General features: G+C 44.6%; 1 protein-coding gene across 3 annotated transcripts in view; it reads right to left on the bottom strand.

Moving 5' to 3' along the window:
* GFRA4 (GDNF family receptor alpha 4) overlaps positions 1 to 27,230 on the bottom strand; it is a 231,845-nt gene that overhangs the window by 91,163 nt on the left and 113,452 nt on the right. Inside the window, exon 2 of one of the 3 annotated variants that reach the window (XM_060779448.2) lies at positions 476 to 784. In XM_060779448.2, coding sequence (XP_060635431.1) covers positions 476 to 784 — 309 coding nt within the window. The remainder of the gene's footprint in view (positions 1 to 475; positions 785 to 27,230) is intronic. The other 2 variants (XM_060779450.2, XM_060779449.2) reach the window with 2 other exon arrangements.

The following is a 27,230-nucleotide window of genomic DNA, read 5'->3' as shown; positions in this document are numbered from 1 at the left end:
AAGGTAATGAAAGTGACGAGATAACAGATGTACCAAAAGAAAATGGTTCCTCACACAACTCCAGTGTGAAGACCATTAGAAAGCACTTTACACATTTTGGGGGGTAAATTCTTATTCTCTCTCTCAAATCCATTAACAGAAAGGAATTTTTCATCTCTATACTGTCTATGTTGACCAATCCATTAGACTGGCCTTTGCAAAAAATGGGTAAATTGTTAATGTCTCCTCCAAATCCACAAAGAGAAATGGGATGTTCATCTCTTGCTACCTTCCATGGTGTGAAAACCATTGGAATGAACTTTACAAAATTGGTAAATTCTTATTCTCTCCCACAAATCCATTAACAGAAATGAAATTTTCATCTCTCCACACCATCCATGTTGAACCATCTGTTTCACTGATCTTTGAAAAAACTTTTGGGTAAATTGTTATTCTCTCCCCCAAAGCCATAAACAGAAATGAAATCTCTCCTTACCCTCCACGGTGTGCAACCCATTGGACTGACCTTCCATCAAGGTGTGGTGGATGCTCCAATAGACGCTGAGGCAGTGCTTCTCCTTCTTCATGCCCCGTTTGCACTTGCAACCATACAATTGACTGGAAAGGAGAGCTGTGACGGTGTTCCGGCACTGGCTCTTGGCATCTGGCCCCAGCTTGTTGGCCCCATTGCCAGCGATGCATTGCCGGAGGGTCCGAAACTTAGAGCTGCAGCTGGGATCATTGGTGCAGGATTCCCCGGCCTGGAGGCAGTCCCGGGCTGACCTTACCACGTCTGTCATTCCTTCTGGAGAAGAAAAAGAGAAAGGAAGATAGAGGTGTGACAACATCCTCAAACTTTAGGTGTCCCACCAGGTATCTCTAGAGTCATAGAAGCATGTCAATAATATCACTCAACTGATTACAGTTGAGTGATATTATTGACTCAACTGATCCAGCAGCTCTACCTATGGATATTATTGACTCAACTGATCCAGCAGCTCTACCTATGGAGAAAAAGTCTGAGATCTCCAGTCATACAACACTTGGGGTGCATCAACACTATAGACTTGTTGTAGTTTGATTCCACTTTAAGTCCTGCGGCTCAGTGCTGTGGAATCCTGGGATCTGTGGTTTGGTACATATCTCCTCTGACAAAGGACATAGAGGGATCTCCCTCTACGTCCCGCCTCGGAGTTTAAGATCTTCTGGGGAGGCCCTGCTCTTGGCCCCACCTCTATCACAAGCGAGATTGGCGGGGACGATGAGCAGGGCCTTCTCGGTGGTGGCCCCTCACCTATGGAATTCACTCCCCGGGGAAATTAGATCAGCGACATCCCTCCTTTCCTTTAGAAGGAAATTAAAAACATGGATTTGGGACCAGGCGTTTGGGCAATCTGGCAGATGAATAAAGGACTACGACGACTGATAGGAATTGACAATGTAGAATGAAATATGGACTCTGAGTTGCCGAACGCTGAGCTTGAGATTGGTTTATTGACTGTGATATATATTGATTGTTTTAACTGTCTTAATTGTTTTAATTGCTATTTTACACGTTTATTTGTATTATTGTGTAGGCATCGAATTGTGCCTTTTTGTAAGCCGCCGTGAGTCCCCCCTCGGGGGTTGAGAAGGGTGGGGTAGAAGTACACGAAATAAATAAATAAATAAATAAATAATAACAATTCCATAGTATTGAGCCATAGCAGTTAAAGTGGGGGTCAAACTGCATTGATTTTACAGTGTAAATCAGGCATGGGCCATCTTGGGCTCTCCAGGTGTTTTGGACCTCAGCTCCCACTATTCCTAGCAGCTGGTAGGCTATTAGGAATTGTGGTAGTTGAAGACTGTTCTGTCGCGTGCTGTGCCTGTAAAGAATTTCCTTTAGAACAGGATGTGCAACCTTTGCCCAGGGGGAAGCCAGGGGGCCCAAAGAGAAGTTCTCAGAGGTTTCCACCACAAACAGTCTTTAGATGGCTTGAGAAGTACAACAAAGTCTTTTATTAATGAACAATCAAACAAAAACTTCTCTTGTCTTCAGTAAAGTTAAGCAAATGATTCCAAGCTTTTAGGCAACTGGTGAATTCCTGATCTTGCCCACAAAGGACAGGCAACTATCTTCAATAACTTCTTCTTTAAATGGAAAATCCCCTTTTTAACTTCTCCCAGGCTGACTGTAATCTAACCCTTACTGATGTGGGCTCCGCTACCGGGTCGAACTGCGTCTTGAAGCACCAAGTGGACCTACCAGTAAAGGCTTAGATATTCTCCAGCTGGAGTTCTTTGGTCTTTAGGGCTGTTTTCCTGGAAATCTTTGGAGACTCTTAAGACTGTTTTCCCCCGGAAGGTTTTAAGAGTTGAAGCTTTTGTACAGGGGAAGCTTGCACACGTCCTGTACATTAGCTTTCCTTGCTGAGACTAACTAAAAATGGCTCCCTTCCCTTCCCAATTGCCCTGAGCAAGGGGCGGAACCAAAACTTAACGATGATGGACAGGTGACTTGCCCTATGACTGCAACCAAAGGAAGCCACTTATCTGGAACCCAGGGCTGCAAACAAACATTTAATATAAAGCAAATAAAATTGGAGCTCCTGGTACAGCTGTACCAGAACAAAGACCAAAACACCTGGAAGGCCCAAGTTGGCCCATGCCTATTGTAGATGCACCTTCAGAGTGTGACTTGTTCATCAGCCTTCAAGTAGAGATGGTCATCTCCAGAGCAAGTCACAAATATACTCTCTAAGGCTAAATATATGTCAGGACCACCTCTAAACCATGAGTGAGAAACTGTGGGAGAAATAGGGGGCATTCTGGCCCAAGTACCCACTGGTGGGCTTTACTGGTATAACTGGTCCAAGATCATGGCCAAATGGGGATTCAAACCCTGGTTTCCTAGTCCAACACTCAAACCATGGGTCGCATACTAAGAGAAGGGCAGAATAGAAATGATCATGTATCAGTCAACCTCTTGTATTGAGGGCATGTTTTGGTGCAAAATTATAGATTGTGATATGACATGTGGGTAAGGTCATTCAGCATTTAAAGAGGTAAGAAATGACATTATGGTGGAGAGAGTGGATGGGTCAATGTGCCTTTTAGGTTCTCCTAAAGGTCTTTGATGGCACTGGCATATGAATAACTCGATTCAGTTTTTTAGGGTCGATTTTTTTAAACCAAAGTTTCCAGATTTACACATGAATACATTAAAATACATTAAATCAAACATCCCACACTGGCAATGCACCCCAACTGCCCCTTATCCTATTGAAACAGCCAAACTTATGCTCTTTCCTTCCGCCTTCTGCTCCTTCTAAAGGGTAACAATTCAAACATTCAGCCTCAGCTCTTCAAGAGTTTGGAGATGAAGGGACCTTCCTTCTGCCTGCCCGAAGCAGGATGTTTCAAGAGGAGATGGCAGCAGGCATAGATGTGAAAAATCTCTCAAAGGCACTGGGAAAGGAAATGCAAAGTAGCCCCCCTGCTCCCGGGTGTGAATACTCGGGGAGGAAAAATGTTCTTCCAAGTATAAGAAGAACTGGACGTTCATCTAGGTTGCCCTGAGGATGTTACCACACTGTCATCAATAGGGACCTTGTAGGAGAGATGATGAAAGAGGCATGTGTGTCTCCAATGTCTTAGGTATTGGGTTCCCTGCCCCCCGTCTGTTGGGTTTTGGATCTATTCCCTGTTTTTTCTTAAAGCAAGAGTAGCTTAAAGAAGAGAGGCAAACAGCAGCTATTTGGTTCTCCTATAGCAGCAGGAAAGTGAAAAGTCAGAGTTTGAGATAAAGTTGCCATACTGACCATATGACAAATAGCTGAGTCCAGATTGTGATGGTATGTTTGAGAATTCTTTGAAACTTCAGGGCTGTTTTCCCTCTGTTTGCTGTGAGGCTGAGAGGCTGTGAGCTCTCAGCCAGAGCCTTGGGACCTTTTCCCTGGAATTTCTGTTTCTGTTCCCCTGGATGCTCTTGAGAAAAGAAGCTTTTCTACGGGATGAGCTGCTCTACGTCCTATAGTTTAGCTTCCTTATGTGAGACTGCCCAAAAATGGTTCCTTTCCCTCCCAGAGCCATGAACAAGGGGCGGAACCAAAGCTTAATTATGATGGACAGGAGGCCTGCCCTATGACTGCAAACAGATAACAGAAAGAAAATAAAGTTGGAGCTCCTGGTACAGCCATACCAGCACAGTGCATGTGTATACATGTTTAAGATTTTTATCTCCAAAGGGCAGGGATGTCTCTGCAGAGATGGAAAAGTGCATGATATAGTTCTTGGTAATTTCTCCCTAAGTTACTGAGTCACAAGGGATAAATCAATGGGTGGAGGCAGCTAGATAGACTTTGAGAGTCCCCTTTCCTACAGTGATGCAAGAGATGGGGCCAAGGAGCCCCTTCCACATGTGAAACAGCAGCAAACCACCAGAAGCCAAAACACCCCTCCATTCGCACAGTGAGAAAAAAATGGACTTATTAAATACTTGGAAACGAGAGCTCAGTGGATACACTGGTAGGAACCAGGCTGTAGATATATATAAAAGCGAGAAAGGCTCAGGGGGTCAGAAATTTATTGACAAAGGCAATAAATGAACAGTGCCCTCCAGTCAAGCTCTTTGCTGCAGCCGGGAGAGCAGCAGGGTTGATATTTACCACCCAGAATACTCATGCGTTATCTTTATGTTGGAACAGAGGGCTCAGGGCGACGTCAAACGCTGTGCTCCCCATGACCTGCCCTCTTATTAGTTATATCATGAAAAAGAAAAAGCCAGACCAGTGGGAACTGGAATTTGTTGAAAGTCTCTGCGATACGGCTGTGCATCTGGCGAGGTTGGGTTTATGCCAGGGATGTAGCTAGGCTTTAACAGGCCAGGACCAGATTCCTGGCCTGCAAGCCCATTGGGATGTTGGATGCTATTCACCCTTCTCACCCCACAGGGGATTCAGGGCAGATTACAATGTACATATATATGGCAATCATGTCATCATGGAGGAGGCGCAGGATGTTCACAAATTTGTTAGGGTACCCAATTTTTTGGAGGATGGTCCATTCACGTACAATGTTGACCATTTCCGCTACCTTGGCAGCCACCTCTCCACCAAAGTCAACATCGACACCGAAATACAACACTGCCTGAGCCCTAAGAGTGCAGCATTTTTCTGAATGAAGTGGAGAGTGTTTGAGGACTGGGACATCCGTAGGGAGACCAAGGTGCTTGTTTATAAAGCTATTGTCCTCCCAACCCTGCTCTATGCATGCGAAATGTGGACTGTCCACAGACGTTAAATGCAACTCCTGGAATGATTCCATCAGCGCTGCCTCCGGAAAATCCTGCAAATCTCTTGGGAAGACAAGCGGACAAATGTCAGCGTGCTGGAAGAAGCAAAGACCAACAGCATTGAAGCGATGGTCCTCTGCCATCAACTCCGCTGGACCGGCCATGTTGTCCGGATGCCCGACCACCGTCTCCCGAAGCAGTTGCTCTGTTCTGAACTCAAGAACGGAAAACGGAATGTTGGTGGGCAGGAAAAGAGATTTAAAGATGGGCTCAAAGCCAACCTTAAAATCTCTGGCATAGACACTGAGAACTGGGAAGCCCTGGTTCTTCAGCACTCCAGCTGGAGGTCAGCTGTGACCAGCAGTGCTGCAGAATCTGAGGATGCATGAATGGAGGGTGAAAGAGAGAAACGTGCCAGGAGGAAGGCACGTCAAGCCAACCCCGACCGAGACGGCCTTCCACCTGTAAGCCGATGCCCTCACTGTGGGAGAAGATGCAGGTCAAGAATACGGCTCCACAGCCACCTACAAATCCACAAGAATACTGATCATGGAAGACTATCCTACTCGTCCAACGAGGGATCGCCTAAGTAAAGGAAATACATGGCAAACATTCAATGCCATAGACACACAATATATATAGATAGACACAGAGGCAATTTAACATTCAAACTTATCATGATGGTATTCTGGTCACCAGGGGAGTTGTTGCTTCACCGTCCATTTGTGACACTGATTAAGTACTTCCTCATTCTTTGCAGGCTTGCTGGAGATTTTTATGACATTGTAAATTAGTTAAAATACCCCCCCCCCCTCCACATAAGTGGTACCTAAATTTCCTACTTGACAGATCCAACTGTCTTTCAGGCTGCAAAGGTCAACAGCAAGCTACACAAATTGGTCAGACACTTACTCCGACCCGGGCTGGCTTCGAACATGTGACCTTTTGGTCAGTCGTGATCTTAATGCAGCTGACTCCCAGCCAGCTGCGGCACAGTCCCGGTACTACCTTCTATGCTGTCCTGCCCTCAACATCCAACAAGATTTTGGGGTGCCAAACTCAGAAGTCATGGAAACAGGAGGTATTTGGTGGAGGCTTGAGAAAACCAGAGATCAGAGATAGAGTTCTACAGTGCAATACAAGGGTCATAAATCCATTAAACACTTTTGCAAGAGCCAAGCTGCAAAAAACCCAAAGCAAAACAAAAAACAAAAACCTGATATGAAAGAATTTGCCTTGGGAATGTAATCTTCTTGTTCAGGGAACCTATTCAGCCGATGGCATGATTTCAGAGAGTATTTAGGAAGAGCATTCTTTGGCTATGTTCTACCCAATGCTTTGATGGTCACCTTTCACTCTGTTTTTGGAATCTGGTCTTCCTCCTGAATATCTTTTTCAGAGACTAGATGGTTTCTCCTCCAACTCCACTACAAGTTGTGGTGCAAACCCAACTTTCTCAATTGAATAAATAAAGGTTATCACATTGTGGAGGAGGAATCTTGTTTTCTGCCTCTCCAGAGATTAGAACATAGAGCAACATTTCTCAACCTGGGGGTTGTGACCCCTGGGGGGGTCACAAGAGGGTGTTAGAGGAGTCACCAAAGACCATCAAAAAACACGATATTTTCTGTTGGTTATGGGGTTTCTGTAGGGCAAGTTTGGCCCAATTCTATCATTGGTGGGGTTCAGAATGCTCTTTGAGTTTGGGTGAACTATAAATCCCAGCAACTACAACTCCCAAATGTCAAGGCCTACTTTCTCCAGACTCCTCCAGTGCTCACATTTGGGCATATTGAGTATTCTTGCTGAGTTTGGTCCAGATCCATCATCGTGCCAAAGTGCTCTCTGGATGTAGGTGAACTACAACTCCCAAACTCAAGGTCAATGCCCACCAAACCCTTCCAGTATTTTCTGGTGGTCATGGGAGTTCTGTGTGCCAAATTTGGTTCAATTCCATAGTTGGTGGACTTCAGGATGCTTTTTGATTGTAGGAGAACTATAAATCCCAGCAGCAACAACTCCCAAATGACAACATCAATCCCCTCACCAACCTCAGTAGTATTCAAAATTGGGCGTATTGGGTATTTGTGCCAAATTTGGTCCAGTGAATAAAATACATCCTTCATATCAGATGTTTACATAACGATTCATAACAAAATGACAATTATGAAGTAGCAATGCAAATAATTTTATGGTTGGGGGTTACCACAACATGAGGAACTGTATGAAGGAGTTGAAGCATTAGGAAGGTTGAGAAACACTGACATAGAGCCAAAACTAACAAAATGGAGTTCAACAGTGACAAATGCAAGATACTCCACTTTGGCCGAAAAAATGAAATGCAAAGATACAGAATGGGAGACAATGCCTGGCTCGAGAGCAGTACGTGTGAAAAAGATCTTGGAGTCCTCGTGGACAACAAGTTAAACATGAGCCAACAATGTGATGTGGCGGCAAAAAAAGCCAATGGGATTTTGGCCTGCATCAATAGGAGCACAGTGTCTAGATCCAGGGAAGTCATGCTACCCCTCTATTCTGCTTTGGTTAGACCACACCTGGAATATTGTGTCCAATTCTGGGCACCACAATTCAAGAGAGATGTTGACAAGCTGGAATGAGTCCAGAGGAGGGCGACTCAAATGATCAAGGGTCTGGAGAACAAGCTCTATGAGGAGCGGCTTAAAGAGCTGGGCATGTTTAGCCTGAAGAAGAGAAGACTGAGAAAGACACATGATAGCCATGAGGACAGCTGTGACCAGCAGTGCTGCAGAATTTGAGGAGGCACGAGTGGAGGGTGAAAGAGAGAAACGTGCCAGGAGAAAGGCGCGTCAAGCCAACCCCGACCGGGACCGCCTTCCACCTGGAAACCAATGCCCTCACTGCGGAAGAAGATGCAGAGCAAGAATAGGGCTCCACAGCCACATATGGACCCACAAGGAAATCCATAATGGAAGACCATCTTACTCGTCCAACGAGGGATCGCCTAAGTAAGTAAGTAAGATAGCCATGTATAAATATGTGAGAGGAAGCCACAGGGAGGAGGAGGGAGCAAGCTTGTTTTCTGCTTCCCTGGAGACTAGGACGCAATGGAAAAATGGCTTCAAACTACAAGAAAGGAGATTCCATCTGAACATGAGGAAGAACTTCCTGACTGTGAGAGCCGTTCAGCAGTGGAACTCTCTGCCCTGGAGTGTGTGGAGGCTCCTTCTTTGGAAGCTTTTAAACAGAGGCTGGATGGCCATCTGTCAGGGGTGATTTGAATGCAATATTCCTGCTTCTTGGCAGAATGGGGTTGGACTGGATGGCCCATGAGGTCTCTTCCAACTCTTTGATTCTATGTTTCTATGATAATGGATTCAAACTGCAGGAAAGGAGATCCCACCTAAACATTAGGAAGAACTTTCTGAAGGTAATAGCTTTTCGGCATTGGAATATGCCGCTGCTGGGAAGCTCAGTGGAGTCTCCTTCTCTGGATGATTGTAAACAGAGGCTTGATGGCCATATGTTGGGAGAGCTTAGATTGTGTCTTCCAGAATGCGGTCATACTGGATGGCCCTGGCAGTGTCTTCCTACTCTATGATCCTATGGTGTTACTTGGCCATAAAGACCCCAGTTTCTACCTGTGAAATGCTGGACAGTCTGCCTTCCTCTCCGTTAGAGAGGGCTGCTAGGAGTTGCAATCTTGTCGCATCCGGCGAGCCCCCTGATACCCACTTTGGGCTTAGGCTCTCAAGGCCGGGAAGAGAAGCTCGGCTAATGAGCGGACCGTTTTCTGCCGGGTTCACCAGAGACCAGCTGCGGTTTCTCCTGCAGCTGCTGAGTGTGAGAAAGCAGGGCTGTAATTGGCTAATTAAATCTGCCTTGGATCCTGAGGTCTTCTGGGGGATATCAAAGATCAGGCCATGGAGCTTACCTGCTGCCTAGGTTGTCTTCTATTATCTTTCCCTTTGGATGCCCTTACCGGTCTGTTTTACTTCTGTCCTGTTCGGTTTGGAAACCTGTGCTTTTCTGTGTGCAAAACTTGGTTTTTGCCTTCTGCAAAGTGCTTCGGTGTCTTTGCAGACTCCACAAATCTACTGTTTTAGAAATACTGATTATGCCTTGTAGCCTTTAGAGTACATCCAGCCTCTTGCTGCTTGGACACTGCTACTGAACATTGCTTGAAACTTAGGGATTACCTATATGAACACCTCGAATCCAGAGCTGCTTCCTGACATCATGTACAGTGAATTTATTTATTTAGTTAGTTAAAAGGGAGGTGGCCGATCTGATATCTATAGGGAGGGAGTTCCACAACTGAGGGGCCACCGCCGAGAAGGCTATGTCTCTCGTCTCCACCAAACGTACTTGTGACGAAGAGCAGGGCCTCCCTAGATGATCTTAAGGTCCTAGATGGTTTATAATTCTAGTGAATATCATAGGGTTTCTTCTCTTAACCCAACTTTGCCTCAGTTTAGGCAAAGTTGGAGCATATTCTGGAGTTTGCAGACTTTGTAGAAGTGTAGACAGTTGAACTGGATCAATTTCAGTCCAATTCACTGTCTGTCAGGACATGGCTCAATGCTAGGGCATCCGAGAAGCAAAGACCACCAGCACTGAAGCGATGGTCCTCCACCATCAACTCCGCTGGACTGGCCATGTTGTCCGGCTGCGCAACCATCGTCTCCCAAAGCAGTTGCTCTGCTCCGAACTCAAGAATGGAAAATAGAATGTTGGAGGACAGGAAAAGAGATTGAAAGATGGGTTCAAAGCCAGACTTAAAAACACTGGCATAGACACTGAGAACTGGGAAGCCCTGGCCCTTGAGCGCTCCAGTTGGAGGTCAGCTGTGACCAGCAGTGCTGCAGAATTTGAAGAGACACGAATGGAGGGCAAAAGAGAGAAACGTGCCAAGAGGAAGGTGCCACAAGCCAACCCCGACGGGGACCGCCTTCCACCTGGAAACCGATGCCCTCACTGCGGGAGAAGATGTAGATCAAGAATAGGGCTCCACAGTCACCTACTGACGCACCACCAGAACACCAATGTTGGAGGACCATCATCCTTGGACTACGAGGGATCACCTAAGTAAGTGTCTGCGATGGTTGGGTTCAGAAAGAACTGCCTCACAACATGTGCTTTTCATGAGTGATACACAACCTTTCAAGATAATGGTTACAATTTGATCACAATACCTGTTGGAGTTACTTTCCTGGACTTACTGTAGAAACATGGAGATAATAGAAAACCCTACTGAGATGTCTGGTGGAAGAATACCTTCCATATTTGAGAACACCTCTAGCATTTCCAAGTCCCCCAGTATGACTCTGTGGTTAACTTATGATGGAAGCATACCATGAAATTGCATTAAGAAGACATCTCTCCAGCATCTCTAGGCTTTCCAGCATGGCTATGGTCAATTTCTGGTGGAAGCATAATATAGAACCGGGCTAAAGAGTCAAGAAAATGCCTGGAATGTTGGAGGGCAGGAAAAGAGATTTAAAGACGGGCTCAAAGCCAATCTTAAAAACTCTGACATAGACACTGAGAACTGGGAAACCCTGGCTCTTAAGCACTCCAGTTGGAGGTCAGCTGTGACCAGCAGTGCTGCAGAATTTGAAGAGGCATGAAACAGAGAAACATGCCAAGAGGAAGGCATGTCAAGCCAACCCCAACTGTGACCGCCTTCCACCTGGAAACCGATGCCCTCACTTCAGGAGAAGATGCAGGTCAAGAATAGGGCTCCACAGTCACCTACGGACCCACTGCCAGGATACTACACATGGAGGACCATTATCCCCGGACTACGAGGGATCGCCTAGGTACTTTTACAAGGTCTTTAGCCTTCTCTGCCAAAGAATGCTGGTGCCACACCAAACTACATCTCCTATGGATTTAATGCCACCCAAACTGTCCTTCCCCAAATTCTCAGCCAAAGCAAATTTCTATATGACTCCATAGGACGGACAGTTATATAAGTACTTCCAGAACTCTGCTCCTGTGTGGGTTTGTCCTTTAAAAGTTGCCTGTGTCCCTGACTCAAAGGGCGAGCGGCCGAGCGAGGGTTCATTTCCCCTCCAAAAAGGGGAGCCAGGAACATTGCGGTGAAGACATGCTGAGTACATTTGCTCTTGGCATCGGCGCTGTCTTTCTGTGCCCACTCCAGTGTGAAAGTCCCTCATTAAGCGCTCCCGGCAGCCGGCCCCCAGGGACTCGTTCCAAACAGGGTCCTAAACACTTTAGCTCCGGCTTGCTGGGTTTGTGGCTTATTCCTCCGGCAGTTCCTGACCCCACGTTCGGCACATCCATGAACACGGGAAGGTGAAAGGACCAAAAGGAAGAACTGCTTTAAAATGGATGATCCACATGTAACTCAGTTCTGCTTCATGGGTTTCTTTCTGTTCTTTTTCACTCTTGTGGCTTTTCCAGACAGGGTACCAAAACACACCAGCATTTGACTATGAGTCTATATCTACACTGTTGAATTAATGCAATTAGTCCCCATTTCAACTGCCATGATCCAATGCTATGAGTGTATATCTACACTGACAGGTCTACGAAGACAGCTCCTGTGATCGGCTGCCTTTCAAAGCCATCTTCTATGTTCTGAATCAGGTTCAGCACTTGCGATGTGCAGCTTTTGCCTTTCCTGAAACCAGCTTGCTGTGGGATCAGACATGGGTCTATTTTTTCCGTAATTCTATGCAAAATAAGTCTCTCCAGAACTTTGTAGAGGTGGCACAACATGGAGATTGGTCTGTAGCTTTTTGGGTCATTACTGGCTTCAAGATGGCGATGACTCTTGCTTTCCTTTTTGGACTGTATCATACGGACAAGGGGATTAGATTCAGAGGAAGCAGGCATGAAAATTAGAAGAAAAAAATCAACTATTTCTGATATGCAGTTGATATCGTATTATTGTTACTTTGTGACTTTGGGTCACTTCTGACTTATGATGACCCTACAGTGACACAATCATGGTGTTTTCTATGGCTTAGAGCAGTGGTTCTCAACCTTTCTAATGACGCGACCCCTTAATACAGTTCCTCCTGTTGTGGTGACGCCCAATCATAAAATTATTTTTGTTGCTATGTCATAACTTTAATTTTGCTACTGTTATGAATCGTCATGTAAATATCTTATATGCAGGATGTATTATCATTTACTGGACTAAATTTGGCACAAATACCTGATATGCCCAGATTGATATGTCCAAACTGGTGGGGTTGGGAGTGGGGGATTGATTTTGTCATTTGGGAGTTGTAGTTGCTGGGATTTATAGTTCACCTAAAATCAAAGAGTATTCTGAATTCCACCAATGATGGAATTGAACCAAACTTGGTCCCAGAACTCCCATGACCAACAGAAAATACTGAAAGGGTCTGCTGGACGTTGACCTTGAGTTTTGGAGTTATAGTTCACCTACATTGTGGACTCAAACAATGATGGATCTGGACCAAACTTGGCACGAATACTCAATATGCCCAACTATGAACACTGGTGGAGTTTGGGTAAAATAGACCTTGACATTTGGGAGTTGTAGTTGCTGGGATTTATAGTTCATCTACAATCCAAGACCATTCTGAACCCTACCAACGATAGAATTGAGCCAAACTTCCCACACAGAACCCCCATGACCAACAGAAAATACTATGTTTTCCGATGGTCTTTGGTGACCCCTCTGACACCTCCTTGTGACCCCCCTAGGGGTCCTGACCCCCAGGTTGAGAAAGGCTGGCTTAGAGTATGTGACTTGCCCAAGCTCAATCAGTGAGATTTCATAACTGAGCTTAGATTCAAACCCTAACCTATAGATTTCAAGTCCAATGCTTACACACTATTCGATACTGATTTCCACTTGTTGAAAATCCAAAAGACCAAAGTCGATCAGTGAGATTTCATAAACTGAGCTTGGATACAAACCCTAACCTATAGATTTCAAGTCCAATGCTTAAGCACTATTCGATGCTGATTTCCGCTTGTTGAAAATCCCAAAGATTTGAAATGACTCCAAATAAAAAAGTTAAAGAGAAAAATGGAAAAGCAGGCCTACCGTTGAATATTAAAAAGACAAAGATAATGACCACAGATGATTTATGTAACTTTAAAGTGGGTAATGAAGACATTTATTTCCTCGATCTTGGCTCGGTCATTAACAAAAATGGAAACGGTAGTCAAGATAACAGAAGACAATTAAGACTTGGAAAGGCAGCCATGAAGAAACTAGACAAGTTCTTCAAGTGTAAAGACGGTTTAGAAACTGGATATCGCTTATCAGAAATGCCTGGGACAAGAAGTATTGATGATTTTGGAATACCTGCATTTGCACCTGCTTCGTAATGACAACGAGATATCTTGGAGATGAATCCAGATCAGCGTCACTATCTCAGTCACCCGTGTGGACAATTTGGGATGTTGGAGCATTTTGGACTTCTGAATTCCTGATAAGATAGGCTCAACCTGTATTAAATACCAAAGTTAAAGCAATCCAGGCTGCCATTTTTCAGATTTCATTGTATGGATTTAATGCAAGATGATGGGAAGAAAACCAGTTCATTAGAAATGTGGTGCTGGAGTAGAGGTCTATAGATACCTTGGACTTCCAAAAAGACAAATAAATGTAGAAGAAATCAGGCCGTAACACTCCCTAGAAGCAGAGATGACTAAACTGAAGCAGTCACAATTTAGACACATCATGAGAAGACATGACTCGCTAGAAAACAAAATAAAGCTTGGCAATATTAATAAGGCATTGGCAATATTATTAATATTATTATTGATCTGTTTGGGTATCAGCCAGCACACCAACGACTTAAATCTAGACATAGTTTTCTAAGATCTACAGAGACACTCGCTGGAACACCTCAGCAAGCGAGAGTCCAAAAGTGGCAGGCTCAAACCCAGAACCTCAATCCATGGCGGATACCCAAAGAGAGACTCCCCCCTGGGCACACAGAAAACTGGGTGACTTGGAAAGCGCTGAACAGACTGTGCTCTGGCACCACGAGATGCAAAGCCAACCTTCAGAAATGGGGCCACAAAGTGGAATCCACGACATGCAAATGCGGAGAGGAGCAAACCACTGACCACCTGCTGCAATGCAACCTGAGCCCTGCCACATGCACAAGGGAGGACCTTCTTGCAGCAACACCAGAAGCACTCCAAGTGGCCAGACACTGGTCAAAGGACATTTAATCAACTACCAAACTCACAAATTTTGTATTTTGTCTGTTTGTTTGCTTTGTTCTGTTAGAAATGTAATATAATTGATTGGTTGCCCTGACACGACAAATAAAAAGTAAATATTATTATTGCCTTATTAGTAAGGATGGTGCAATGGGTTAAACCAGCGTTTCTCAGTCTGGGGGTCTGGATTCCTGGGAGGGTCATGAGGGGATGTCAGAGGGGTCTATGGGGAAACAGTTGTTTTCTGTTGGTTAGGGGGGTTCTCTGTGGGATGTTTGGGCCAATTCTATTGTTGGTGGGGTTCAAGGGGCTCTTCGATTGTAGGTGAGCTATAAATCCCAGCAACTACAACTCTCAAATGTCAAGTCTATTTTCCCCAAACTCTACCAGTGTTCACATTTGGGTATATTGAGTATTTGTGCCAAGTTTGGTCCAGATCCATCATTGTTTGAGTGCACAAGGGTAAAAAACCTCAGAATTGGTGCTAAGAGGTAACTTAAATGAGGGTCTTTTAGAGTCAAGTCTCTTACCCACGTCCATATGGTAAGAACTCTGATGGCAGAATGAAAAGAAAGGAAGCACTCCCCTCCTGCAGGAAGAGGTGGAGCCAAACAGTACTGATTGACAGCTAGAAGTAACCAATCCATACAACTATACATAAGCAGGGTAAAAGGGCAGGATTAAGCATGATACAACAGTTTAAATCTGGCAACTAACAGATCTACACATAGGTGGCACCACTCGCGCCGTCACAGGGGGAGTGTAACCCCGTCCAACACAGACTGTAGCCCTACGTCCTGTTCGGCCTTGTAACTGTCCAGGAGTACCTCTATCTTGTCTGGATTCAGTTTCAATTTGTTACCCTCATCCAGATTGTCACAGCAGTCAAGCATCTTCAGGACCTTCAACAACACAGTATTGGTGTTCCACCAAACTACGACTCCCAGGATGCCATCATATTGCACCATGGGAGTTCAAGTGGTGTCAGATTGCATTAATTCTACAGTTAAGACACATCCTTAGATTGATTTGACTGCTATGATGCCCTGAGGTATAAGACGGGAGATAAGCATCTTCATAGACAGCTAGACAGCAGATGATAGATAGATGATAGATAGATAATCTAGGCGGCTCACCCTCCTCCGCTAAATGGATTTCCAGCCCCCTTCTTTGGGGAGGGAGCGTTCCCGGGCAATAACTATTCAATCACTTGAAGTGTGCAATGTAGAAATGCCCCGGGGGACCAACCTCATAAAACAAAACCCAGAATGTAGGTTAATCTGATCCATTCACAGCCCTGTTGTTCAATCAGAGCGGGCCTGTTATGTCAACAAAACACGGAGGCGCTGGAGGAAAATCCTCATATTTAATTACCGTCTTCAGCTTTGATTGGGAGCACGCATAGTTATTAATAAGCTGCGCTTGATGCTAATTCATAGGGCTAATATCCCAAGTGGTCACCGGGGGTTGGGGATGAGCGGAGGATGTCTTCGTCTTTAAGTGAAACGGAATAAGTAAAGTACATGATCTGCAAGAGGCGATGAAATTGATTATGGGGTTTTGCCGGGAACATGTGTACTATCGAAAAAGCTCCCAATGTGCATCAGCATGTTTCCTGCTTTTTGGATCGACAGCCTTAAAGGAAAATTACATTTTCTATCACATAATCAATGGGGGTTAATGGAGCCTCTCGGAGGGCTCGGGCGCACCTTCCCGTGTTACTCCAATTGGCCATTTCCCTGAAAGTGTAGTGTTTAATCAGACTCTAAAGGGCTGCAAAGAACCACAGACCAAGTTCAAATGCAGGCTGCAGAGAAGAGGCCCTGTAATAAACTGGGGAACGTTCCCTCCCTACTAATAGTAACCTACTTCTCACTCAGTTTAGTGCCAAAGAGATTAAACAGATTGGCTTCCACCCAGCTCTGAAGTAATATGGGACAATAGGTAGTGCTCTGCTTTGCATGGAAAAGAGATGGATCTGGATTTCAACTCTCCAAATCCTTCCATTAGTTGGTGCTGGACCACACCAACAACCACCATGTCAGACTACACAGAGAAGCCATTGAAATCCACAAGCACGTGGACAATTTCAACAGAAAGGAAGAGACTATGAAAATGAACAAAATCTGGCTACCAGTATTAAAAAAACTCCAAAATTACAACAGCAAAACAGCAGAGAGGAAACAACCAGGCACATCTTAACACCTCTCAACAAAAGATTTTCCCAGGCTCAGCCAGGCCTTCAAATGCTAATGAAGGTGGTCAGTTGAAACATTCACACCTAGCTCCAGCAGAGAAGAGCTCTTTGCCCCACCCCAGCCATTCCACAGATATATAAACCCATTGTCCTAATTCCAACAGACCTCACTACCTCTGAGGATGCTTGCCATAGATGCAGGCGAAGCGTCAGGAGAAATGCCTCTAGAACATGGCCCTATAGCCCGAAAAAACCCACAAGAACCTAGTGATTCCAGCCATGAAAGCCTTCGACAATACCTTCCATTATTTATTTATTATTATTATTTGCTGTATTTATATTCCACCCTTCTCACCCCGCAGGGGACTCAGGGCGGATTACAATGTACATATACATGGCAAACATTCAATGCCATAGACACACAACATATGTAGACAGACACACAGAGGCTATTTAACATTCCAGCTTTTTGATTAGAGTGTTCTGGCCACCGGGGGAGCTGTCGCGTCACCGTCCATTTGTGACACTGATGGAGTACTTCCTCATTCTTTTGCTTGCTTGCTGGATATTTTATGGCATCGTAAATTAGTTATTATTAGGTTGTTGTAGGTTTTTCCGGGCTATATGGCCATGTTCTGGAGGCAATTTTTCTCTTGATGTTTCGCCTGCATCTATGGCAAGCATCCTCAGAGGTAGTGAGGTCTGTTGGAAGTAGGAAAAATGGGTTTATATATCTGTGGAATGACCAGGGTGAGAAATCCACAAGCATGTGGAAAATTTCAACAGAAAGGAGGAAACCATGAAGATGAACAAAATCTGGCTACCAGTATTAAAAAACTCAAAAATTACAACAGCAAAACAACAGAGGGGAAACAAACAGGCACAGAAAATCACTCTCAACAAGAGATTCCCCCCAGATGCTTCCAGGCCATTGAATGCAAATCAAGGTGATCAGCTGAAACATTCACAGCTAGCCCCAGCAGAAAAAAAAGTCCTTTGTCTCACCCTAGTCATTCCACAGATATATAAACCCATTTTTCCTACTTCCAACAGACCTCACTACCTCTGAGGATGCTTGCCATAGATGCAGGCGAAATGTCAGGAGAAAAATTGCCTCCAGAACATGGCCATATAGCCCGGAAAAAGCTACAACAACCCAGTGATCCCGGCCATGAAAGCCTTCGACAATACATAGTTATTATTATTTTATTTATTATTTACAGTATTTTACCCTGCCCTTCTCAACCCCCGGGGGGGGGGGGGGACGACGACGACGACTCAGAGCTGTTAAATTAGCCTCTCCGCATAATCGGTACCTAAATTTCCTACTTGACAGATGCAACTGTCTTTTGGGCTGCAAAGGTCAACAGCAAGCTACACAAATGGTCGGAAGCTCACTCCAACCCGGGCTGGCTTCAAACTCATGACCTTTTGGTCAGTAGTGATCTTAATGCAACTGACTCCCAGCCAGCTGAGCCACAGAAGGAACAACAACAGCAACAAGAACAACAACAACAACAACAACAACAACTTTATTAACTGTCTCTCCTTGTGGCTTGAGGTGGAGTAATACAAAAATCACTTTAACTCAGGCCCCATCTACGCAGCCATATAATCCAGTTTAAATTGCATTACAATGGATAGTGTAGATTAGGTATGGGCAAACTTCGGCCCTCCAGGTGTTTTGGACTTCAACTCCCACAATTCCTAACAGCTTCCTGGCATTGAACTGGATTATGTGGCAAAGTAGACTAAGGCCCCTTCTTCACTGACATATAATTCAGATCATCAAAGCAGATAATGTGAATGTAATGCAGATTGAACCATCTGTTTTATATGAAGCCCCTTCTATACTACCATATAAAATCCAGATTATCTGCTTTGAACTGGATGATATGGCACTGGAGACTCATATAATCCAGTTCGAAGCAGATAATGTGAATTATCTGCTTTGATGATCTGAATTATATGTCAGTGTAGAAGGGGCCTTAGTCTACACTGTCACATAATCCAGTTCAATGCAGTTAATCTACATTCTGAAACTGGATTATATGGCAGTGTAGATGGGGTTGCTTTTGAATGCTACGTTTGGACGCTGTGTCTTCTTCCTGCCTTTAAATGCCTTATGGCTTTTTGGAATCTCAAATGAATGCAGTTTGGCACCACTTCAACTGCCATGGCTCAATGCTATGGAGTCTTGTGAGTTATAGTTTTACAAGGTCTTTGGCCTTCTCTAGCACAGAGGCTATGCCTCACCAAATCCCAGGATTCTATAGGGTTGTGCCATGGTAGTTAACGCAGTGTCAAACTGCATTCCTTCCAGAGAGTGGATGCACCTCTTGAAAGATGTCCATTCTTCACCAAGACAAGATGAAGGACTAGAATTATCGGAGTGTCCTGTGTATTGTTCTTTTAACATTAGTAATGAAAGGAAAGGGCCTCATTAATTTTAAAAACGCCACTACACTGATTTATGAGGGGCCTCTGATAATGCCTTTTAATTTGATGCCTGGGTAGATCTTAGGAGTGACTTCTTGGAGCCATTCCCCACCACCATTACTCCCCCTCTTTTGCCGGACTGGGAAGGAACGGCTTGTTCTTTTGTGCCCTCACCGAAGTTTGGGGATCTTACAGGGAGGATGTCACCCTGTCCTTTTCACCTTGCACTAAGTCAAATACGTTCCACTTTTTCTGAACGCAATGAGCTATGTAAAGTATTATTACTTTTCAATATGCAGTGCTAAGTGTGAGGAGTGAATTACTTTGTGGGTGTGGTTTACAACTAGTTGCATAACTAATTTAACATATACATGAAGCCGTTGGGAGAGATCATCCGGAGTTTCAGGGTACGGTGTCATCTGTACGCAGATGATGTCCAACTCTGTCACTCCTTTCCACCTGCTACTAAGGAGGCTGTTCAGGTCCTGAACCGGTGCTTGGCCGCTGTGACGGTCTGGATGAGGGACAACAGATTGAAACTAAATCCAGACAAGACAGAGGTACTCCTGGTCAGTCGCAAGGCCGAACAGGGTATAGGGGTACAGCCTGTGCTGGACAGGGTTACACTCCCCCTGAAGGCGCAGGTTCGTAGTCTGGGGGTTCTCCTTGATTCATCGTTGATCCTGGACCCCCAGGTTTCAGCGGTGGTCAGGGGAGCTTTCGCACAATTAAAACTTGTGTGCCAGCTGCGCCTGTACCTTGGGAAGTCTGACTTGGCCACGGTGGTCCACGCTTTGGTTACATCCCATCTAGATTACTGCAACGCTCTCTACGTGGGGCTGCCTCTGAAGACTGCCCGGAAGCTGCAGCTAGTCCAATGCTCGGCAGCCAGATTTCTAACAGGGGCTGGGTACAGGGAGCATACAACCCCTCTGTTATGCCAGCTCTACTGGCTGTCGATTAGCTTCCGAGCACAATTCAAAGTGCTGGTTTTGACCTACAAAGCCCTAAACGACTCTGGCCCTGTTTACCTGTCCGAACGGATTCTCCTCTATGAACCATCGAGGTCTTTAAGATCTTCCGGGGGGGGGGGTGGGGCTGCTCTTGATCCCACCACTGTCACAATCGCAGTTGGTGGGGACGAGAGACAGGGCCTTTTTGATGGTGGCTCCCCGGCTTTGGAACTCCCTCCCACAGGAGATTAGAACTGCCCCCTCCCTCCTGACGTTCAGGAAGCTAACAAAGACTTGGCTATGGAATGCGGCCTTAGACAACTGACGACGTGGCTATGTGATTGTGATGATGACGATGTTGTATTGTAATATGTTTTTAATTGTGTAATGATGATGCATTGTGTGGTTTTTTAGTTTTGTATATAAACACATGTTGTGAACCGGATCTGAGTCCCTCTTGTAGGTGAGAAGATCAGTATAGAAAATTTTTAAATAAATAAATAATCTTAACAAGCTCTGAAAACACAAGCAGGCTAAACCGCTGTGCTGCAGAAAAATCATGCCGATCGAAAGGTCAGCAGTTTGAAGCCTGGGTCGGGGGGAGCACCCGCCCTTACTCCCAGCTCACCTGCCCACTTGGCAGGTTGAAAGCAGAAATGCTAGTAGATAAATAAAAGATCTTCCTCCAGGGGGAAACTAAGAATGGGCAACTTGGAAGTCCCTGAACAGATTCAGAAGCGGAGTGGGAAGATCAAAAGACAACCTGGCAAAATGGCACGACCTAGAAGAATCCCACACCTTGTGTGGCTGTGAAGCAGAACAGACAACTCCGCATCTGTATGCTTGTCCACTATGCCCTGCCTCATGTACAGAGGAAGAATTGTTGGAGGCTACAGACAATGCCATTGCTGTTGCCTGTTTTTGGTCAAAAAATATTTAGCTGCCTGCGTTCCTTCTATTTTTATTAGTTTTATACTAATTTATGCAATGCTTTTGATATCAAATCTACATAAATAAAAATGTAATGTTCATTTGTGGGATTAGCATAACTCAAAAACCACTGGACGAATTGACACCAAATTTGGACAGCGTACACCTAACAATCCAATGTATGTCCTTCACTCAAAATTTTTTGATTTTGTCATTTGGGAGTTGTAGTTGCTAGGATTTATAGTTAACTTACAAACAAAGAGCATTCCAAACTCTACCAACGATGGAATTGAACCACACAGGACTCCCATAAACAACAGAAAACACTAGAAGGGTTTGGTTGGCATTGACCTTGAATTTGGGAGTTGTAGTTCATCTACATCCACAGAGCACTATGGACTGAAACAATGATGGGTCTGGACCAAACTTGGCACAAATATTCCATATGCCCAAATATGAACACAGATAGAGTTTGGGGGAAAATAGACCTTGACATTTGGGAGTTGTAGTTATTGGGATTTATAGTTCACCTACAATCAAAGAGTATTCTGAACCCCACCAACGACAGAATTGGGGCAAACTTCCTACACAGAACCCCCATAACCAACAGAAAAATACTTAAGGCCATCCAGTCCAATTTCACCAGAGGAAGAGAACGTAATCAAAGCCCTCCTGACAAAGAGCCATCCAGTCAAGATATAGTTAGAGGATATATGATTCACACACACACATAGTATCATAGATTTGAAAGCTACTCCTAAAGAAGGACACTTACATGTTGCATGTTCCAGAGTGGGCAAACCAGACAATCTTGACATCGACACTGACAAAGAAACAGCAAGAAAAACTGTTGACCCATAAGCATTAAGAAATTACATATATTAGAAACCAACACTTTCTCATTACTTTATTTTCCAAATCTCCAGACTGGGCCACAGCAATGTTTAGCAGGGGGGCGGCTAATAAATAAATAAATAAATCATGTGAGATGTATAACGAGAAGTTGCATCTGAGACCTCACCTCTGAGGAAGCTTGCCATAGATGCAGGCGAAACGTCAGGAGAAATGCCTCTAGAACATGGCCATATAGCCCGAAAAACCCCACAAGAACTGAGTGATTCCGGCCATGAAAGCCTTCGACAATACATTGAGAGGTTGCATCGTTCATTTGTCCCTTAGTGATGACAAGTCACCAGGTGGGTATAAAAGAAGAGTGAAATGCTCACTCCCTCTCTGATCTCTTCTCTTCATGATATGGTTGGTTATCTCTCTTGTGAGTGAATCTCTTGTGAGTGAATCTCATATTTTAAGGACAAGGCTGATTGTGGATTGGTGTATCCTGACTTGTACAGCTGATGTAAATAGCTGAACTGAAGATTAAAGCCTCCTGTTGTTTTGGATGACAACTGAATCCTGTGAGTTTATTAAACCGTGTGCAGGAAGAAGGTCAGATGTAGTATTTCTACTCTGCCGAGGAAGCTGATTAGCTATACTCTGCTACGGATAGAATTTGATATCTTTGCTTGCCACTGTGGTGTTTGTTTGTCCAGTGTGCAGTGTTTAATGGAGCTCATGATTGGAAAACTATAAATCGCGTACCAGCATCCTGTGACAGAGATCTAGGGAAGTTGCAGCCCCACTTTCTTCTGTTTTGGTCAGAACTTCTCACTGGAGTAATGACCCTGTGCCCAGCTCTGGGCAAAGCAATTCAAGAAAGAGAAGGACAAGATGGAATGTGTCCAGAGAAAAGCAACTAATGTCGCACCTCAGAATAGGTTCGCCTTGCTGAAAACACCAAACTGCACACAGCCAGAAGTCTTGATAGTTTATTAAAAAGTAAAAGATAAAAAGTTATTCAAAGCAAAAGTAATGGTCTAAAAGATGTAACACGTTGAACCAAAAACGGCACCAGCAAAGCAAAACGCATGAGAACACGACTGAGTCCTGAGACCATGAACACAAGAACTGCAAGATAATCCAGACAAGCAAAATGCAAGATACTTGGTTAAACGAAAAGTTGCTCTGACCAAGGTTTGGTCCCAAACACACTGCTTAATACCCTTTGCAAAACATGAAGGCATTTCTTTGGCCTCTGGCCTCCTTCTTGTTAGCTATTCTCACACTCCTTCGAACTCTGAATTGCAAACGGTCAGCTCGATCTAAGGTTCCTGTTTCGTCAAGGTCAGTTTGTTCGTTAGTGTTATCCAGTTTGCCTTCCTGCTCATTATCAGGCTGAGAACTGTCCTCCTTTTCTGAGTCAATTTGCACCTGCACATGGCTAGTTTCAGTATCAACAAACTCATTTCTTGTTGTGGGAAACTGAACTTCCACACCCTGTTCCTCATTGACTAAAACAGGGACATTTTGAATCAGATTGTGAACATGAATCCCATCATCCTCATCAGAGGCACTCTGTGGTTCCAGCGGAGTCACAACAACTAAAATGGTCAAAGCTCTGGAAACCAAGCCTTCTGAGGCTTATGGAGTTGGGTATGTTTAGCTTGGAGAAGAGAAGGCTGAGAGGGGACATGATAGCCATGTTTAGGTATTAGACAACAACATATTTATTTATTTATTTATTTGCGATATTTATTTACAATATTTATAGCTCGTCTTTCTCAGCCGTATGGCGACTCAAGGCGGGTTACAGATTGGCACAATTTGATGTCAGGCATTCATAAAAGTGCCATTAAAAACAATCAATATTACAATATAAAACATATATAAAAACGGTTAAGAGATATAATCATCGGTGTCATCCTGTTAAAAATGTTATCCAGTAACATTGTCTGGCCCCATTCCATGTTAATCATTCATAGTTCCATGTTATCTATTCCACTGCATTCTCAAAAGCTTGCTCAAAGAGCCAGATCTTTACTTTTTTCGGAAAGTCAGGAGGGAATGGGCCAATCTAATATCCCTGGGGAGGAGTTCCATAGCCAGGGGGCCATCACTGAGAAGGCCCTGTCCTTCATCTCTGTCAATCGCACTTGCAAGGCAGGCGGGATTGAGAGCAGGACCTCCCCAGACGATCTTAAGCTCCTAGATGGTTCATAGGAGGAGATACATTCGGATAGGTAAGCTGGGCTGGAATCGTTTAGGGCTTTATAGGCTAAAGCCAGCACTTTGAATTGTTTCGGTAGCAAATTGGCAGCCAGTGGAGCTGATGCAACAGAGCCGTAGTGTGTTCCCTGAGCACTGCTCCCATTAGTAACCTGGCTGCCGCCCATTGGACCATTTGAAGCTTCTGAACAGTCTTCAAAGGCAGCCCCATGTAGAGTGCGTTGCAGTAATCTATTCAGGATCTAACAAGAGCATGGACCACCGTGGCCAAGTGAGATTTCCCAAGGTACAGGCGCAGCAACAAATAACAAATTCAAATTGCAGGAAAGAAGATTCTACCTAAACATTAGGAAGACGCTCCTGGTGGTGAGAGCTGTTGCCAGTGGAATATGCTGTTTGGGATTCTGGTGGTCTCTTTTTTTTAAAGCATAGGTTGGATGGCCATCTGCCAGGAGGGCTTTGATTGTATTTTCCTGTATGGCAGGGGGTTGGATAGAATGGTTCTTGGGGTATCTTCCATGATTCTAAGTACATATGCAGACCATGTATTGGCAGATCAGCACAAGGGCACAAATGGAGATCAGTGTGATAATAGCAGTGCTCATGTTAGTATGTATCTACTCTCACTATTGGAATATGGATTCATGCAATAAAGTCCTTAGTAAAAGTGCCCAAATACTTGTAGGTCTAACTCAGCATCTGATGGAACAACTTGTTAAACCCCAAAATAGTCAAAAAGGGGCTTCTCCCCAGCTGCTTTCACACATGCTTGATTCAGAAACACAACAACAACATTCACCTATAGAAACAGTTGGACACTTTGTCTAATTCAGGACATCCATATTCAGACCAAAGTTGCCGAAGCAGAGTTGTGCATCCGATGAGTTATCCTGGGAAGCGCAACATACATGACAATACTTTTTCCGAATGAAGCAGAGAGTGTTTGAGGACCGGGACATCCATAGGGTTACCAAGGTACTTGTTTATAAAGCCATTGTCCTCCCAACTCTGCTATATGCTTGCAAAACGTGGACTGTCTACAGATGTCACATGCAACTCCTGGAACGATTCCATCAGCGCTGCCTCCGGAAAATCCTGCAAATCTCTTGGGAAGATAAGCGGACAAATGTCAGCGTGCTGGAAGAAGCAAAGACCACCAGCATTGAAGCGATGGTCCTCCGCCATCAACTCCACTGGACCGGCCACGTTGTCCGGATGCCCGACCACCGTCTCCCAAAGCAGTTGCTCTATTCCGAACTCAAGAATGGAAAACGGAATGTTGGTGGGCAACAAAAGAGATTTAATGATGGGCTCAAAGCCAACCTTAAAAACTCTGGCATAGAGACCGAGAACTGGGAAGCCCTGGCCCTTGAGCACTCCAGCTGGAGGTCAGCTGTGACCAGCAGTGCTGCAGAATTTGAAGAGGCATGAATGGAGGATGAAAGAGAGAAATGTTCCAAGAGGAAGGCGCTTCAAGCCAACCTCAACCGAGACTGCCTTCCACCTGGAAACCAATGTCCTCACTGCGGGAGAAGATGCAGGTCAAGAATAGGGCTCCACAGTCACCTACGGATCCACAAGAATACTGATCCTGGAAGACTATCCTACTTGTCCAACGAGGGATCACCTAACTACCACTACAACTAACTAACTATGGCATGTGGTTGCACATAAGTGCTCAAATGCACACTGGGTTGTGCATTTGTTTGCTTCGCATCCTAATTTGTTGACAATGTTTCCATGTAACTGAATGAGCATTCAATTATGTTCCAGCTCAGCCACAAAGCACAAATGCACCTCTCTCTTTGGGTGTGTTGATGTGTCTGTGTCTCAGGTGCTCAGCAATCAGTTAACTTTCCATTCATTTGTCAAACGTCTAGAACAGAGGAGCGGGATGACTTCCCACTAAGCAATTGGTTAGAAATACAGCCTGATCATTTTCTGCTTTTTGCATTATTTCATTTCATTTCATTTATTACTCATATCTACACCCCACTTCCAGGACTAAATAAAAAAGCCCTCCATAGAGCTTTCTAATAAAAATAGGATGAAATACATACACAATAGTAAAACAGAATAATGAAACAAGGACAAATAAAATGATGCGAAAGCAAGAAAACAGTATATTTCAGAAAATAGTTACCTCATAAAATCCTCCTTAAAATCATAGAGTCACAGAATAATAGAATAATGGAGTTGGAAGAGACCACATAAGCCATCTAGTCCAACCCCTTGCCATGCAGGAAAAGCATAGAATCATAGAATCAAAGAGTTGGAAGAGACCTCATAGGCCATCCAGTCCAACCCCCTTCTGCCAAGAAGCAGGAATATTGCATTCAAATCACCCCTGACAGATGGCTATCCAGCCACTGTTTAAAAGCTTCCAAAGAAGGAGCCTCCACCACACTCCGGGGCAGAGAGTTCCACTGCTGAACGGCTCACACAGTCAGGAAGTTCTTCCTCATGTTCAGATGGAATCCCTGGATCTAGACACTAGGCTCCTATTGATGCAGGCCAAAATCCCATTGGCTTTTTTTGCCACCACATCACATTGTTGGCTCATGTTTAATTTGTTGTCCATGAAGACTCCAAGATCTTTTCCACACGTACTGCTCTCGAGCCAGGCATCGTCCCCCATTCTGTATCTTTGCATTTTGTTTTTTCTGCCTAAGTGGAGTATCTTGCAATTGTCACTGTTGAACTTCATTTTGTTAGTTTTGGCCATTCATCTCTCTAATCTGTCAAGATCATTTTGAATCTTGCTCCTGTCCTCTGGATTATTGGCTTTCCCTCCCAATTTGGTGTCATCTGCAAACTTGATGATCCTGCCTTCTAGCCCTTCATCCAAGTCATAAATAAAGAAGTTGAACAGGACCGGGCCCAGGACAGAATCCTGCTAATGGCACTCCACTCGTCACTTCTTTCCAGGATGAAGAGGAAGCATTGGTGAGCACCCTCTGGGTTCATCCATTTAACCAATTCCAAATCTACCTCACCGTAGTTTTGCCTCGCCCACGTTGGACTAGTTTCCTTGCCAGAAGGTCATGGGGGACCTTGTCGAAGGCCTTACTGAAATCCAGGTACTCTACATCCACGGCATTCCCCACATCTATCCAGCTTGTAACTCTATCGAAAAAAGAGATCAGCACAATCAAAGCAACCCCGATAGATGGCCATCCAGTCTCAACTGAAAAGCCTCCACCAGACTCCGAGGCCGAGGGCCCTTCCA

Source organism: Anolis sagrei, chromosome 5, assembly GCF_037176765.1.
Source record: "Anolis sagrei isolate rAnoSag1 chromosome 5, rAnoSag1.mat, whole genome shotgun sequence".
Classification (NCBI taxonomy): domain Eukaryota; kingdom Metazoa; phylum Chordata; class Lepidosauria; order Squamata; family Dactyloidae; genus Anolis; species Anolis sagrei.
Note: the sequence above shows the minus strand (reverse complement) of the source record. Positions and strands in the feature narration are given on the sequence as shown.